We start from the raw sequence: 15,665 nt of genomic DNA, 5'->3' as shown, positions 1-15,665 counted from the left end.
CAATATTTAGTATTTGAGATCAGTTTGTGCTATTTTTGGAAAGAACAGAAGTGTAACTTGCAGATATTTTTAATCAAATCCTCTCCACGAATGCAAGACTCCAAACAACAACTGATCACTGAGGAAGGAGTTGCAAGGTGAGGTTCAGCAGAGGGATTACACAAACACTTCTACCCTGAAAACCACCTCCTGAATTTGTTCTATGCCAGAACCACCAGTCTTTCCAACTCACTAAGTGAAGCCAAGCATCCACTTTCAGTTTTTCATAAGAAAGCAGGCTTTCTCATGGACAACACAACTACACAAACAGGATCTCTGCCCTCCTGAAATTCTCACCATAAGGCAAATATGAAACAATCACAGAATCATTTAGGTTGGAAAAGACCTTTAAGATCATTGATCAAGAAAAGAAAGCTTACATTTCTAAGTTATTTTATTATTGTACACATATTGTTGGTCTTTGACTGTCCCTCACCAATCTTCCTCCCTCTAAAATAACCACATCATTAAAAAGTGACAAAAATAATGCGTATCCAGTAACCACTCTTGGCCACGTCCCTTGAAGTTGCTGTTCAATCCATTAATCATGCTGGAAGAAGTGGCACAAAGCACAAGTCCACCAACACATATGTATGCTGATAGCCATGGGGTACGCCTTTCCTGCAGCACTGGTCATCTCTGTGGTAACAACTAGAGCAGTACCATCACCTCCAGTGCAGCGTGGCTACAGACACCCCCTGTGTCCCATCAGCATGACTGGGGATGTGACTGTCTCTGCAGAGCCACAGTCAGTAAGACCAAACTGCACACAAAGGGGCAGATATGTGTATTGCTACAAGCCAACATTTTCAGTATCATGTCCCCAAAGAGTCTAGCTGTCCAGAGTCCAAGCACTGAGGTGCAGTCATGGTAGCCCTGCACACTTCAAATTCAGACCTGCTTTGGAAAGCTATCATGGAAATGCTTGGCCAAAACAGCCCTATTATAGTTTATTCCTGACTTAACTATAAACATGACATCACTCAATGAAACAAGGAACAGAACATGGCTTTGGAGAAAGGCTGGGGCAGCAACATAGATTGTGTGCAAGAAGGATGCCGCTGACCTCCAAGAATAATGGAGGAAGATCTTGCGGAGCCTGTTTTGGGCACGAAGTGGACAGAATCAAAGCCAAGGAAGAAAATAAAAGGAGGCGGCCACATCCAAATGATAATTAAACAACACAATATAAACAGTGACATTAATAGCCTTTTCCACTGAGCATGCAGCAGACAGCTGCCCAGGGTCCTGCAGAAGGAGCACAGGATATCTTGTGAGCAGATCTCACCATACTAGTAGGTGTCAAGTCACACTCCACACAAGCCAATGCACACATCAGTGTCAGCAGGCAGCAACAACTCTGCCCCATCAGCTTCCAGTGCTCTCTTTAAACCTTCTCATTCCTGGGGCAGCAACTCATGCTTCTCCCTACAGTCCATCTACCCCCAGGATTTCAAACAAGCTGTTCCCAATATCTACTTCTTATTAGTAAGAACCAGAAGCCTGGTGAGGGTCAGTCCACTGTCTTCCCCACCATCTCCTTTTTTTCCTTAAAGTTCAGCAATCATTAGCTCGTTCCTGAACAGGATGAGATGACAAGGAGTTCACTTAACTCCTACAAGCTATCAGCCCATCCCCAGATATGGCTGAACTGGCTGAAGATGAACAGCTCTTCATACTACAACAACAACAAAATATCTAACCAAGTAAACTTGAGGGAGAGATGACATTTCAAGGCATCTGGATCAGCCCAGGCCTAACAGCCTGCTTAAAGTAGCATCTATTAACACGACCAACCACATGGTTGGTGGCACAGGTGCGCCATGCCTAGGACATGCCACTCCCAACTCCTACCATTTCACCATCACACAACCGGTTATCCACCCTATGCCCTTGCAAAGGAGGGACAGCAACTGGGGCAAATTCTCCCTATTAAAAGCACTCCCAGAACCAGCCTGGAAGGGCATTGCTAAAGTTAGCCCAAAGTTTTGACGAAATGGTGCTTTTCTCCAGCTAAAGTTGAACCTCATTGACTTAACTTACAGTTTAAGACAAAGCAGAGCAGCTTCAACCGCAGTCCTCTGTGTTCAGACTTATCCTTCTATCCCAAGTCTGTACAGCTCCTATCACAGGGGAGATCCAGTCCCTTTAACTCCGGTCATAGAAACAAAGCCACGATGGCTGCAACTCTCATACAACAATTGCTGCCAACAGTCAGAGATACTTAAAGGTTCAACTCTTACCACCACGCTGCTCTTAAGGATGGGAAGGTGGAAAGAAATGTAAATGATCCACTGTTCATTATCTCACTCAGCTCCAACATTCATGCACTTAGAAATGAACGAATACAGACAGAAGGAAAGAAGACAGGAATTGGGAAATAAATCTTTGCTTGTGAATGTTGCCTGGAAAGATAAAAATATGAGATTAAGAACAACACTGAAGGAAAGTCAAGAATTTAAATTAATAACTGCTTGTGATGAAAGCCAAAAAATAAACTCTCATTAGCAAAGATTCTTGTTTCAAAGAACCTTTTCTGAAATCAAAACCAAATTAGTAGAAAAAACATAAAATGGAAAAGAAAATTAAATTGTATCTACTTCATAGCTTAAGAAGTATTTGAAGCCAAGCAAAAAGAGGTCATCAAAGTTTCCTCCATGCAAGCTGCAAGCCTTTACAGAAAGAGGCTGCGATGCTGAACCTGCGCCTGTGCAGGCAGAGCAGCAGCCCTCTACACTCCACCACTAGAAAGCTTACAGGAATAAATCCCTGCACAGGGAAAGGGGTAAGCCCAACTGGAGTAAGTATGTAAAAAAACCCCAAAACCACCCAAACCACAACACCTGCATGACCTATCTGCTGAAACCACCACCACCCTCACCAGAAGTACCATCACATTGGCACTCAACTTTACAGCAAGGTTCAAGCCAAACACAGGAGGCAGAGAAGCCTGTTGGAAACCCACAGGCAGCCTGTGCTGCTGGGACCAGGTACACGTTCTTTGTCCCCCCCCTCCACTCCAGTCTTCCTTTGGCTTCAGCACTGCAGGGAAAAGCAAACAGGCGTTTGACCTACATTCGTGTCTGAAAAAGTATACTACCTCTTATCTGGGACTATTATCACAAAGAAGTGTTAAATACTCACTAATTAAATATTCACTAGCAAAAAATACAGCAGAGATTACAATACAAGCCAAGCTTCTGTTATCTACATGCTTGTGGGTAGCTGTTGTCTTTGGCTAGTTTTTAGTACACTTTTCCAGGCTGCGGCAGCCTACAAACACAAAGGGTGCTACGTACGTGTAAAAGGTTACGTGAGAGGTCACAATAAAGAGAGCTGATTGCACTACATTGTGTAATTCATATATCCTGAAGCATTGCTGTAGAGTTCAGGAGTTATACACAGACGGATTTTAAATAAAGAACATACTGATGCGAGAACACCTAGTCTCAGACACCAAGATAACCGGTTAACAGTATGCCTGTTTGACTTTCTTAATGGAGATAATTTTCCTTATGGATTGGACAAAACAGCAACGCGACAGGAAGCTTTGGCACTTCAGCATCCTAATAACCAGAAATGCACCTGACAGCAAGATTTGAGGAAGCCAGGAGGAGGAAGTGGGACAGAAGGGGTACAATCTCACCCAGATCCCCAGTGGAGAGAAATTCACAGACACACAAACATATGGAAGATTTCAAACCACTGCCAAGAGCCTGAAACAGAGGAAAAACCTTCACACTTGCTTATCTGCACACATTGTAAATGATAAACCAAGTCCTCTTTAAATCTGGATCTTTTAATCAGCACTAATTGTTTCAAGCAAGAGAGGAACCAGAAGCATTACCAGAACTTTGCAAAGGACAAATATCAACAAATATCTTCTTATGTCAGAGAAATAGCAAAAAACCCAAACTGAAACCAGGTCATCCGATCTGCCCCCTTTTTAACCTTCCTTCTGTGCTCATTATCAAATTGTTCACAAGACATCTGATAAACGCAATGTTCATTTTCAGAAATTAAGTTTCTAAATCCATGAAATTAAAAACAGATTCAAACTGTGCAAAACGAAACTTGGCTATCCTAATTTAGATCTATAAACTGTATCCGTTACAGCATAACCTGCAGCCAGAATGCAGCAGTACTGAAGAACAACACGTACATGCAGCACAAAGAGTGAACACCGTGTTGGAATCTTAGCTAAAAACTGGTAGTCTGGGTTGAATTAGATGTTTAACTACTAACACTGGCTTGTTGGTTGTTTTGGTTTGGTTTTTGTTGTTTCGGTGTTTGTTTTTTTTTTTTAATTCCAGGGGCAACAAACATTTAACTGGGGCTTGCAAATTTAATCTTCTGCAGAAATTATGATTCACCCACATCAGAATAAAGTACAATCCCGCCTTGTTAGTCCAAACACAAAGATGTCACTTACACAAGACCATAACTTTCTCAAAACAAGGTGCTATTCAGCACGCAAATCCCCCCTGCCCAACTGAACCATTTTTCCAAAAGAAACAAACAAAAAGCAGCTATACATGTTCTGTTCACATAATATTAAGTTTTAAATTGCATTTAAAATTTCAACAGCTTTTGCTGAATCCCTACTGAAAATGAAATCAGAATTTTTTGAACACTAGCAGTGCAATAAACTTATCTTGTGCTTATTTCTTGATTTATCTTATTTCTTTATCTTGATTTTATCTTATTTCTTGATACCCACGCTTCGAGCCATGCCCCAAGGAAGGTTCATGCTTCGATTACCAGGTCATACAAACTTATGCTTCAGAGAGACTTCCTAACCTTTGCGTTGTGAGCCCAGCTTCCTAAACATGTTAGCGCACATCCTGTGAGACGACAGCCAACTAAAACTAAGAGGAATCTGACTTGTTTCACTGCTGCTATTTAGAAACCTGTTGGCAGTTGCCGCATTATCCAGAACAGTAAGAAGTCTGAACAGGTGCTTGGGAAAACCAAACATCAAAGTAACATCAGGGCAAGCAGCGGAACTACTAAAAGGGAGATAACCACTCCGCTCCTCACTCTTTTCACATTAGGCAACAGGCAGGTTTCTATCCACCAAGAGTGGGAGGGAAAGCCACAAATACGCTCCTTTGAAACAAGAACATGGAAGCTGGAGCAGAAGTCAGGTGAGAGCCTCGCTGGACACTCAGCACCAAAGGCCCTGAAAAAATAAGCTGGAGGTTTCCAGTGCGCTGAGGACAGAATTCTCTGTGCAAGAAATTCTCCATTCACTTTTTCCTAAGAAATACCAAACCAAAAGGCGTCCCCATCCTTTGACTAGTATTCAACACTGTTGGATTGCTCTATCCAATTCAACACTTCTGGCTTCTCATACACAAAAGTCAAACTCTGCACACCTGGAAATGAAAAATGAGTCTCCAGTGCATTAGTTCCAATGAGAATCTGAAAGCAAAGTTACACTGCTATTGTATTACCTATGAAACTGCTGTTTCTCTGAAGACACAACAGTGTGAACAGACCATCCCCAGCAGCACTGGCAGCTGTCCGATACCATAGGTAACCCACAGAACAAGTTCCCTATCAAGAACTCACACGAATGAAGCTTTCCTTGGCAGCCCTATCTGCTGCTCCCTACGCCAGCACTCCATCCGCCCACACACCACAAGGACAGAGTGGAACACGGGGAAGCTTCCAGGACGGGAGATGTGCTGCCCCTTCTCTGCGGTTCAGCCATCAACAGCACTCCTGAACCAATGCCTTCCCTGATGCCACGCACATCATAAGGAGCGCCCCTTCCACCTGCAGACCTGCTGCTTCGCTCACAGACGCAGCAGCAACTCAGCCCCAAAAAGGCAGCAGGCAGGTGCCACTGGCTGCTGGATGAGCCATTCCTTTGTGGATCATGCAGCTTCGTCACTGCTGAGGGCACAATCAGACCAGGCCAACGTGGTATGAAACTGCTTCTCAGGCTCTGCTAGAGACAAAAGTGAAGGTGCCCGGCCAAGCCCAGCCCACCCTCACTCAGTGCTCAGAAAGAGAGATGATACACAAGGACTTTTCTCACAATTGCTTTTTGCCATTCTTCCAAAGACCTGGGTGAGATAAATCTTGATACAATCTTAATGGTAACCACAGCAAGTCAGCATGTCAACTTTAACAAGTGCTTTTCCATCCTTCAACAGAGACAAAGCACACTGCTGAAATCCCTCCTGGCTTCATCAATGCTTTTGGACACACGAGAGATGGATGCGCACCAAGTCTATCTTTATCTCTGTTGCACATTTAATCACTGCTGCAAAGCTACTGCAAGTAGCCACTCTGAAACAGATTTCTAATTTAACAAGAACAGAGAACTTCAGCTGGCATCTGCCAGGGGTGTCAGCCTCTGCGTCCAACACAGGGCAGCATCTTCCCCTCTCCTGGGCACTGGAATCAGAAGCATTCACTCAGATCAGCCAAAGCAACAACTGTGCTCCCACCCAGGACCGAACCAGTGGGATACCTAACTCTCCACCTGCCTCTGCAAAGCACAACTCTGCAGGCATGCCAAACTCCCTTGTGCTACATTTCAGCTCCCTTGCTGCAGCGTGGCATGTTTCTGAAGGAGCCCAAACACACACCTACACCCTGCACGTGCTCTCGGTAATGCTCCCGCTGGCACCCTCGTCCCTGCACCACTGGTAAATCCCGCAAACTTAGCAAGGAGGCCCCATAATCCCTAGGCACAACTGCAAGGACCACACTCAAGTATCTCCAAACCTAAAAAGCACAGGACAATACCTGCACTTGACTCTGACCCCCCCAGGCTAAACCATGAATTGCTCTTTGCAGCCCTCCCCACAGAGCAGCAGCACAGTAACACGGGTGACCAGTCACAGCCCTGTCCCACAGCACACCAAAAAGCTCTAAACCCTCTTTACTATCGTCAAACCATTTCTCTGATGTCACCACACCTTGCAGTTTTCAGCATCAGCTTGACCTTAACCCGTAATACCACCCTCACGCCAACACACCTGAAAGTAACATTTAAAACTTCCAGTGACTATTTCAGCACAGTAAACTGCAACTCTTATCAAGCATTCTTGCAATACTCCTACAGCAGCAAGCCATGCCGAGGACAGCACACCAGCCTGCTCCAGAAGCCACGCGCAGCACAAATGTAACATTACGTTTGACCCAACACGAAATTCATGCGGGTCAGACACTGCAACTAACATCTGCAAGGCGTTCTGTAACTCAGCAAACTCACAGCCACAGAAAAATACTCTGGTGCCACAAAATTACTGGAAAGCAAGCAAGGCTATTGTTGATAGATCTAAATTCACTAGACAAGAGTCTGCACCTGGGAAGTGTTTAGGGGTCCGCAAATCAATAGAGGTCAAAAAACTGTTGCTCTAATTCAAAGCAGACTCTCTTACAGACCTTTTCCACCCATTAACTTGGAAATCCTGGCAATGCCTTAACCAGCATAAAGGATTTAACTCCCATTTTACTAAGCAAAGACTGCATTGCACAGCACAGATGGCTCCATGCAGACAGAACAAAACACAGTCCATATTTTTCTGGTATTAAAAATGGCATTAACTTTTTTTTTTTAAAAACCCCTGGACAAGTCCTCCCCTGCTAGGATTCAGTTTCTTTCTTCAGGTGTTTCTATTCCCTGTGCCTTTCTAAATACCAGAGCAAATAACTGACAAAAACATCAAAATTACTATATGCCATAAGCTGCCAGTCACAAGCAGGAAAAACAGAAGCATATTCTCGGCAACTAGACTGAAAGTTGATCATCACCCATAATACTGATTTTTGAGTTGAGAATGTCTTCATAAGAAATACCATCTCAATTACAACTCAGAAAATACTCAGAAAACGTTTCCTTGGGGCTCAAGTAGCTTGTTAATCATATTCAGAGCTGACACCTCTTCAGTGAGCTACAGAGTTGTTCAGCTAACATGGGAAATTAAAAAAAAAACGAACCAACTAATAATTGTTACAGATCACACAGTTTAACCCCACTTCTGGCAATGGGGTGCAGTGAGATGAAACAAGAAGCTGCTATACTGCAGGAGGCAATCAACAAATCCATGACTTGATGCAAAACAGAACTATGTTGCCCTGAAGTCAAACACTACTACTTCAAACCAAGCCACTACCATTGATTTTAGCAAGCGCCTAGAAGAAGCTTTAACAGCAGAACTAGATTCATCATACCCTCAACAATCTAAGATTTGTTAGAAAAGAAGGTCCAAGTTCTGGAAGATGCACTTTTCCAAAAGAAATCACCAGCAAGTAAATACAAACACAGTTAGCAGAGGTAGCAGGCCTTGAGAGGCAGCATGCATCCTAAAAACACACCTGTAAAATCTGACTTTGTTGTTACTGTTGGCCTTTTTTTTTCCCTGTAGCAGTAGCAGGGCACACTGTATAGAGCAGAACTTCACTGCTGAATAACTAAGTGAAGTCTGTACTCCTCCAGCAACAACCTTCACTGGAGACTTGAAGTATTTCTGACTGCAGACAGTACGTTAACCAGGACATCACTTGAACAAAGTCTCTCTTACTCAAGCTTTAAAAAAAAAGTTTTAAATATAGAAAGCAGAAATTAGGTTTCTGCCATTATATTCAGCAAAATCTCACCTCTTGAGATTGTCTAATCTGCAAGAAAATACTTCTGATTTTGCTATTTGCACACAGATGTGTTCACCTTCAAAGAGCTGCACAAAGCCCCATATGAACTGAGAAGGCATCGACTGGTCAGGTTTGACTCCGCATGACAGGCAGCCAGAACTATATTTATTTTCTGTAACATCACATACACAAACAGATACTTTGCACCTAATCAGCAATATTAGATTAGAGAAGAAAGGAAACAAGAAGAGTAAGAGCAGTCACAGCCAAATTCTACAGTGAACACTTCCAGGATCCAATCCACTGTGCAGGAGAGGTCTGGATCCTACAGACTGTCCAAAAAACTGCTGTCACTCAAAGCGAGCTGCTCCTCACACCAAGGGTACACTGTCCTGCTGGGGCAGCATCATAACACCCATCCACTCACACCATCACCATGATGAAGAGCTGATGCAGTGCTACCATATCATGCAAGCACCAAAGTCATTAAGGATCTCAAAAATCTATGGTCAAGCAGTAAGAGCCTAGGACAGTGCCCTAATCATGGAAATATCCCTCCTTCTGGATGCCCAGCACAGCTGAAGTCCTTTGTGGGTTAAGTTTAGATTTGCTCAAGACATGAATGCACTTTGGTACAGGGGCCCAGTGGATGCCAGTGGCCTGCACAGCCAGGCAGGATCCAGCCAGATGCTCTGAGTAAAAAATAAGGTTTTCCAAACGGTGTAAATTTCAGTGGCAAAGAGGGCTGCGGGTGAGATCAGACCCACAGAGACAGTAGTACACCGAGAGCCTGTTCTCACCAGGCGCACGTAGAGGGAGACGGTGCCTGCAGGAAGCAGAGCCAGCCAAACAGAATTCATCTCCCCACCAGGAAGATGTCAACTGACCAAGGAAATATATGGTCTCTGCTCAAACAAACCACTGCCATGCCTATTGTATCTCAGGGATATAATATTACCAGTAGTTAGCTACACCTCAAATCAACAGTCTGTAGCAGTAGATTCTTTCAGAAATGTTTACAGGAGGAGCACGTATCACATGGCGTTGGTTCCTTTATTTTATTTTTAGCGAAGAGAGAAACAGCACTAGACATGTCAGTTAATAAGTGAAGAACTGGAGTCATTTTCATACACAGAGATAAAGTCTTTATAACACGAGTACTCTCCCACAGCTGCAGGTTGCAACAGAACTCTGAAGTTCATCACGGATTAATTCTAGGCTTAAAGAGAGGACTTTGCTGGCCTTCAGTACTTTTAACACATTGCATACGGTATGGTTCTGGCAAAGCAAAAACCTTCCAGAGGCCCTACTCATTTCTTACATCCAGCCACTGGAAGCAGCCATCCTTAGCAATGAAAGATCTGGCTCTGGATTTCCCTGTACCTCGTTTCCTCACTGCCATTACCCAAACATCACACTCCTACGGCGTGGAGCTGGACGACAAGGAAATAGTACAAGATGAATGAAAAGCAACATTGAGCAAGTGCCTCACACGAGCTCTGCACATCCTGAAGCCATCGGAGTCCCATGGAAAACACAGCTTTTGAATGCTTAAGTATGTAGGATTGCGTACTGCGTAACGTACATGCACCAAGAGGCGCACACACATACTTAAATACAAAAATTCTCTGCTTCTGAGTGCTCAACCCCACAAACCAAATGACTCCAACATATTTTGTGGGTAGCAATTAAAAAAAAAAAACATTTAAAAAAAATCAACAAACAAGCAAAGCCAAAGCCAAGTAATACGGCACCAAAAGTTACATAAAAAAGCAAAACTTCAGCATGAGAACTCTGTCAGAAACAAGTCTGCCTGCTCCAATTCCTAAGCAACCGAGGTCAAGCAAGACCTATGGTGCTCAGACCTTGCATGGCTGCATGCGATCTCCCAGTGATGAAGCCTGGGCCCAATTCTCCCTCCAACTCCACACAATGTCATCCAGGATCTCTACAACTTGTAAAAGCCAGGAAAGCAATACAGACAAGCTCAAGTCAAGATAGTAAAGAAAACACAGAAATTAAAAAAAGACTGCCCATTTCAATTTAAATTGCAATAACCCAACACCAACACCATGCACACAAGCCACCAGCTGCCAGCAGTCACTGTATCATCACTTCTGGAGCAGAAACAAGACCCGACAACCACTGCTATAATTTCTCTGCAACACAAAATCTGGCAGTAGCTGCTGGGAACATGAGAGCTTCAGTCAACCTTAACTAAGACTTAATATTTAAAATAACTTCAGCATATGCACATCCTCCTTTACAACTGAATGCTACCTGAGCAACCTCTTCCCTGTTCGGTGCAAAGGATGCCAGGGCTATCAACAAATCCCCATGCAAAACAATACCTGCCACCCCCCACCTACCCAGAGGCATTACTTAAATGCTGGACTTTGCATCCCACTAAAGACTAAATCGAATGCTGGCACTTCTGCTGGAAGAGCTCTCCACATGTTGGAAATCAGTCTTTTCAAAATCGAAATGATCCAGTGAAAAAAATTCAAAGCTTGTAAGGGGCAGACATAGAGGTCCAAGACACCTGGACACTTTCCTCCTGGCAAAACAGGAACTTTGAGTGGCAGTGGGAATACTCAAAGCTGTGAGGTTCAAGAATAAAAGCTCTGAGAAAGTCTCGCTGTGAAGTGGAGGGGCTCCATTATCAGGCAAGGTAAAAGGGATTACCTGAAAGAGTAGTGCAGCTATGACAAGTCACCCTAAAAATAGAAGTACAAAACTCCCGGGGGTTTGTGGTTGTTGTTTTGTGTTTTTTTGTTTTAAGTTTTAGCAGGCACTCAAAAAAAAAAAAAGTTGATTCTGGTTATCCAAATACAAATGAGATCAGAGTTAAATGCCTACATGAATATACGATCTGAGGAGCAAGCCTGCTTATTTCTAGCTACTATGGCATGTTCAACAACTGAAAGATTTTAACTGTCTCATTGGTAACCTGACACAGAGAAAAATATCTCTCTCTTCCAATCCCACAGGAAGCAGGGCTAAAATGACGGACCACTCACACGACCTGCCCTTACACATCAAAGGAAGAATTCAAGACTCAAGGAGAGAAGGATCTGTCTAAAAAACACTTTTCTTCTTTGTATTTTTTTCCTGAACGCAGCTATGCTTTTAAGTCACCAGACGAATTCAGCAAGGTTAATGTCGCGCTACGGAAGACAGAAAGGCAGTTTTACTGAAAAGTCAACCCCTCGTTGCATATTCAGATAACGGGCTCAATCACTATGACAGTTTTGTCTCTGCACAAGCTGCAGTTCTGTAGAGCACATCGTAAAGCCGCTGATAGCAAAGGCAAGTGTTGTGAAAGCACCTCTGCTAGTTTGTTTACAAAGTGAGACCCTCCCACAACCGCATCACTGAGCACATGTCTGCTGAGAGATCCCTGCTTTGCTCTGCAAAACAAAGCGAAGTATACGCACAAACCTCAGACTGACAGCACCCTCTGACCCACAAAGACTGAAGACTGAGTCTCCACAAGAAGACAGATTCTTCTCAAGAAACACTCAAGAGGATCCATGACACAGAGCCAAAGCTGAGCCTAACAGTGCCACAAACAAATTAAGCTGCTGTCAGCATCTTCCTGAAATCGCCCCTTCGGTGGGCACCCTCTGACAAGTGCTCCTCCAGCTCCCAGAGCACACAGCAGGAACACTGCATGTTCCCAAAAGAACCCGGGCGAAAGCAAGTATTTCTCCCCAAGTGCTGCACGCACCAGTAGCATCTGTCCAGCATCAGTGGCTCTACTGAAACTACAGAGCAAATTAGTTTCGGTGTCAGTGCTGTCACTTGAGTTAATTTTCACGCCCTGCATCAAGTAATACTTAATAAGCAAAGTATCTTCCAGTAAGGAACCTGAAGTTCGCAAAAACATTTTAAAAAGCACTGCAGGAAATACACATACATATGTGTAAGTGCATGTACATTTCTGCAAGTAAAGTCATGCTGAAAACCATCCAAAAGTTATACTTGCATTCAAAACCACATTATACAAAAGAGTTGAATGTATCTAACTCCTTTCAGAACGCTAAAAGTTCAAGCATTTTGTTTCTTACTAAGAATACTAGAAAACGAACTAAAGGAATTTGTAAGAGCAGAGAGAAATGAGAAAGAAAAAAAAAAGTCAGCCTGAATAACGGGTAAGGTTTTCTGCCCCCGAGGTCTGTCAGGCCGGGACACAGCCCCTCCGCGGCCATCGCCAAAGTCTCCCCACTCCGGTACCTGCAGCCGGGCCAGACAAAGAGCCGCCTGACAGCGCTCCAGCCGGAGCAGGCAGGAGAGAAGAAAGCTCTCCTCCTGCCCTTGTCATCTCCAGTGCGCCCAGAAAAAGGCTCATAACGGGGAAAAAACTCCACCGCAACTTTGCAGAGAGCTGCTGCTTTCGGTGGAAGGACGGTGCCTCTTACTCCGAGGAAGAGAAAACGGCGCGGCAGGAGAGCGGCTGGCCGAGCCAGGGCACAGGTGCGCGGCAGAGCCCGCTGACAGCCCGCGCTGGCAGGCGACCCCTGGCACGGCAGCGCCGAGCAGCTCCCGAGCGCCGGCCAGGCACGGCCGCAGCGCGCCCTCGGCGCCGGCAGCCTCCCCCCGCCGCGCCCCGGCAGGGTCCCCTCGGCAAGATGGCTGCCCGCCCTCGAGGGTGCCGGCTGCGAGAGCGCCCGGCCCGGCCCCGCCGCACCGCGCCTCGCCGGCCTCCGCCGCAAAATGGCAGCGGCCGCGGCCCCTCGCCCGACGTCCCCCCGCGCGCGCCCCGCCGGTGCTTACGAGCTGCAAGGCCACCGCGGTGGCAGAAGGCTCGGACTTCTCCCCGGGGCCGCCGTCCGGCACCGTCGTCGGCACCGGCTCGGCCGGCTGCAAGCGGGGCGGCGGCGGGCTGGCGGGGCCTCGCTGCGGCCCGGGGCGGCAGCGGCTCCGCAAGCCGGCCTCAGCGGCCTCCTCCTCTTCCTCGTCGTCGTCGTCGTCCTCCTCGTCGTCGTCCTCCTCGTCGTCCTCTGGCGTCTCGGCGCCCTCCTCCTCCTCCTCCTCCGCCTCCTCCGCGCCGTCCCGCAAGAGCAGGGGCAAGGCCAGGGCCCCGCGGCGCGCGTCGGCCGCCGGGCCGGGTCCGTCGGCGCCGGCCGCTGGGTCCTGCGCCGCGGCGAGGCGAGAGGGCGGCGAGCCGGGGTCGGGCAGGGCCTCAGCGCCGTCGGCAGCGCCGCCGAGGTACTCGGCGTTGATCATGGAGGCCAAGTCCTGCAGCCGGCGCAGCGGGATGTAGCAGGACGAGGGGTCCTGGCCGTAGACGGGCTTGGCGGCGGCCAGCTGCATAGCGGGCGGCTCGGGACCGCGGCCCTCGCCGAAGGGGCCGCCCTTGGCCTCGGCGGCCGCCAGCGAGGTGCCGAAGGGGACGAGGCAGCTGCGGCGGCTCACTTCGCAGGCCTGCTCCATGCCGGGCCGCGGGCATCCACCTGCGGGTACAGCACAATAGGGTCAGCCCGGCCGCTGCCGCAAAATGGCAGCCGCGCCCGGGGGCCCGCTCCGCCGGCCCCGCGCGAGCCGCCGCCGCCGCCGTCGCGCTAGGCCCAGGCCGCGGCCCGCCGCCCCGGCCCGGTCCGCCTTGCCTCGGGCTGCTCGCCTCGCCGGGCGTCGCCGCCGCCCCGTGGGGCGCCGCTCACCTGCGGCCGCCGCGGCCGGCTCGCCGCCTGCCCCCGGTGCGGGCCAAGAAGGAGACGCACCGACCCGGCCCGGCCAGGCCCCGCCAGCGCTCCTCCGCCGCCTCCCTCCTCCCTCCCCCGCATGCGCGCGCCCGCCGCCGCCATCCCGCCGGCGCGCGCCCCGCGCCTGCGCGCGCGCGCCCCTCGCCCGCTCTTGGGGTTCGGCGGCGGCCAATCAGCGCGCGCCCGCGCGGCTCCCCCCCCCACCTCGGCGGGCGCCCCCCTCCGCCCCCGCGCACCGCCCGCCCGGAGGGGGGGGGTGGGGGCGCTCAGTGCTGCCCCCCCCCCGGCGCGCCCGCCCGCCGCCAGCGTCCGCCCCGCGGCCCGGCCTACCCCGCCGAGGCCCCGCTCCCCGCCTGCGGCCCGGCACGACCGGACCGGACCGGCCCCGCGCACATGGCGGCCCGGCCTGCCCGGCCCCGCGCGCCGGGACCCGCCGCCCCCGCCTCCATCTTAGGCGGCGGCGGGGGGACACCGGGCGGCCCCGCCGGGACGGGGCGGGACGGGGCGGCCGGGCTACACCTCACCTGCGGGCCCCGGCGTCCCGGCCGGCCGGCCGCCCCCCACCCCTTCAGCGGCCGCGGGGCCGGCAGGCAGGCCGCGGGCCTGCGAGCGGCGGCGGAGCGGGCGCCAACAAAATGGAGTCGGCTGGGCCCTGCGCCCCGGAGGGGCGCCCGGCGGGCGGCGGCTCCTGCCCGGCGGCGTAGGCCGCCCGCCTCGCCTCGCCCCTGGTCCCAGCCCCGGTCCCAGCAGGCAGCCAGCAGGGCGGGGGTCGCGGGCCGCCGCCCGGCTCGGGTTACCCCCTGCCATTGTCCGCCGCGCCCCGCAGGCCGAGCCCGGCGCCCCAGCCGCGCTCCCCCGCCGCCCTCCCGCGCACCGGCGGGACGGGCCGTCGCCCTCCGCGGGGCTCGCCGTGCCGTGCCTCGCCTCGGCCACCGGGGAGCGGCGCCCGGGTGCCCGCGGCCTGGCTGTCCTCGCCGGGTTCCGCCGCTCCCGGACAGCGAGCGCCGCGCTCCCGCCCGCCCTCCCGCCGCCGAGCGGCGCGCGGCCGGCCCCGCACCCGCCCGCTCCGCCGGGCCGGGCCGCCATCGGCGCCCCGCCACCCCCCCTTCGGGTAGCGGCGGCTCCGTCGCTACCTCCAGATAGGGGCCGGGGTCTCCGCCGCTAGCCGTGCGGGTCCGGGCGCCGCGCCACGCCGCCGCCGCACCGGCACGGCTGGGCAGGCACGGGGCGGGGGCGGCCGGGCGGGGGGCAGCGGCCGGGGCAGCGCAGGGATGTGGCACCGGGGCGGTGCTGCCCGGGCCGCGCTGGGGG

General features: G+C 50.3%; 1 protein-coding gene across 4 annotated transcripts in view; it reads right to left on the bottom strand.

The window, feature by feature from the left end:
* The window catches only part of NSD1 (nuclear receptor binding SET domain protein 1), a 60,618-nt gene extending 46,518 nt beyond the window's left edge, over positions 1–14,100 (bottom strand). For 2 of the 4 annotated variants that reach the window (XM_086621491.1, XM_086621490.1), the window contains exon 1: positions 13,426–14,085. In XM_086621491.1, coding sequence (XP_086477617.1) covers positions 13,426–14,085 — 660 coding nt within the window. Of the gene's footprint in view, positions 1–13,425 lie in introns of all 4 variants that reach the window. The other 2 variants (XM_086621492.1, XM_086621493.1) reach the window with 2 other exon arrangements.
* Positions 14,101–15,665: the final 1,565 nt, after the last annotated feature.

This window comes from Tauraco erythrolophus, chromosome 16, assembly GCF_009769465.1.
Source record: "Tauraco erythrolophus isolate bTauEry1 chromosome 16, bTauEry1.pri, whole genome shotgun sequence".
In the NCBI taxonomy this organism is placed as follows: Eukaryota; Metazoa; Chordata; class Aves; order Musophagiformes; family Musophagidae; genus Tauraco; species Tauraco erythrolophus.
This window is presented reverse-complemented; position numbering and strand designations above follow the sequence as displayed.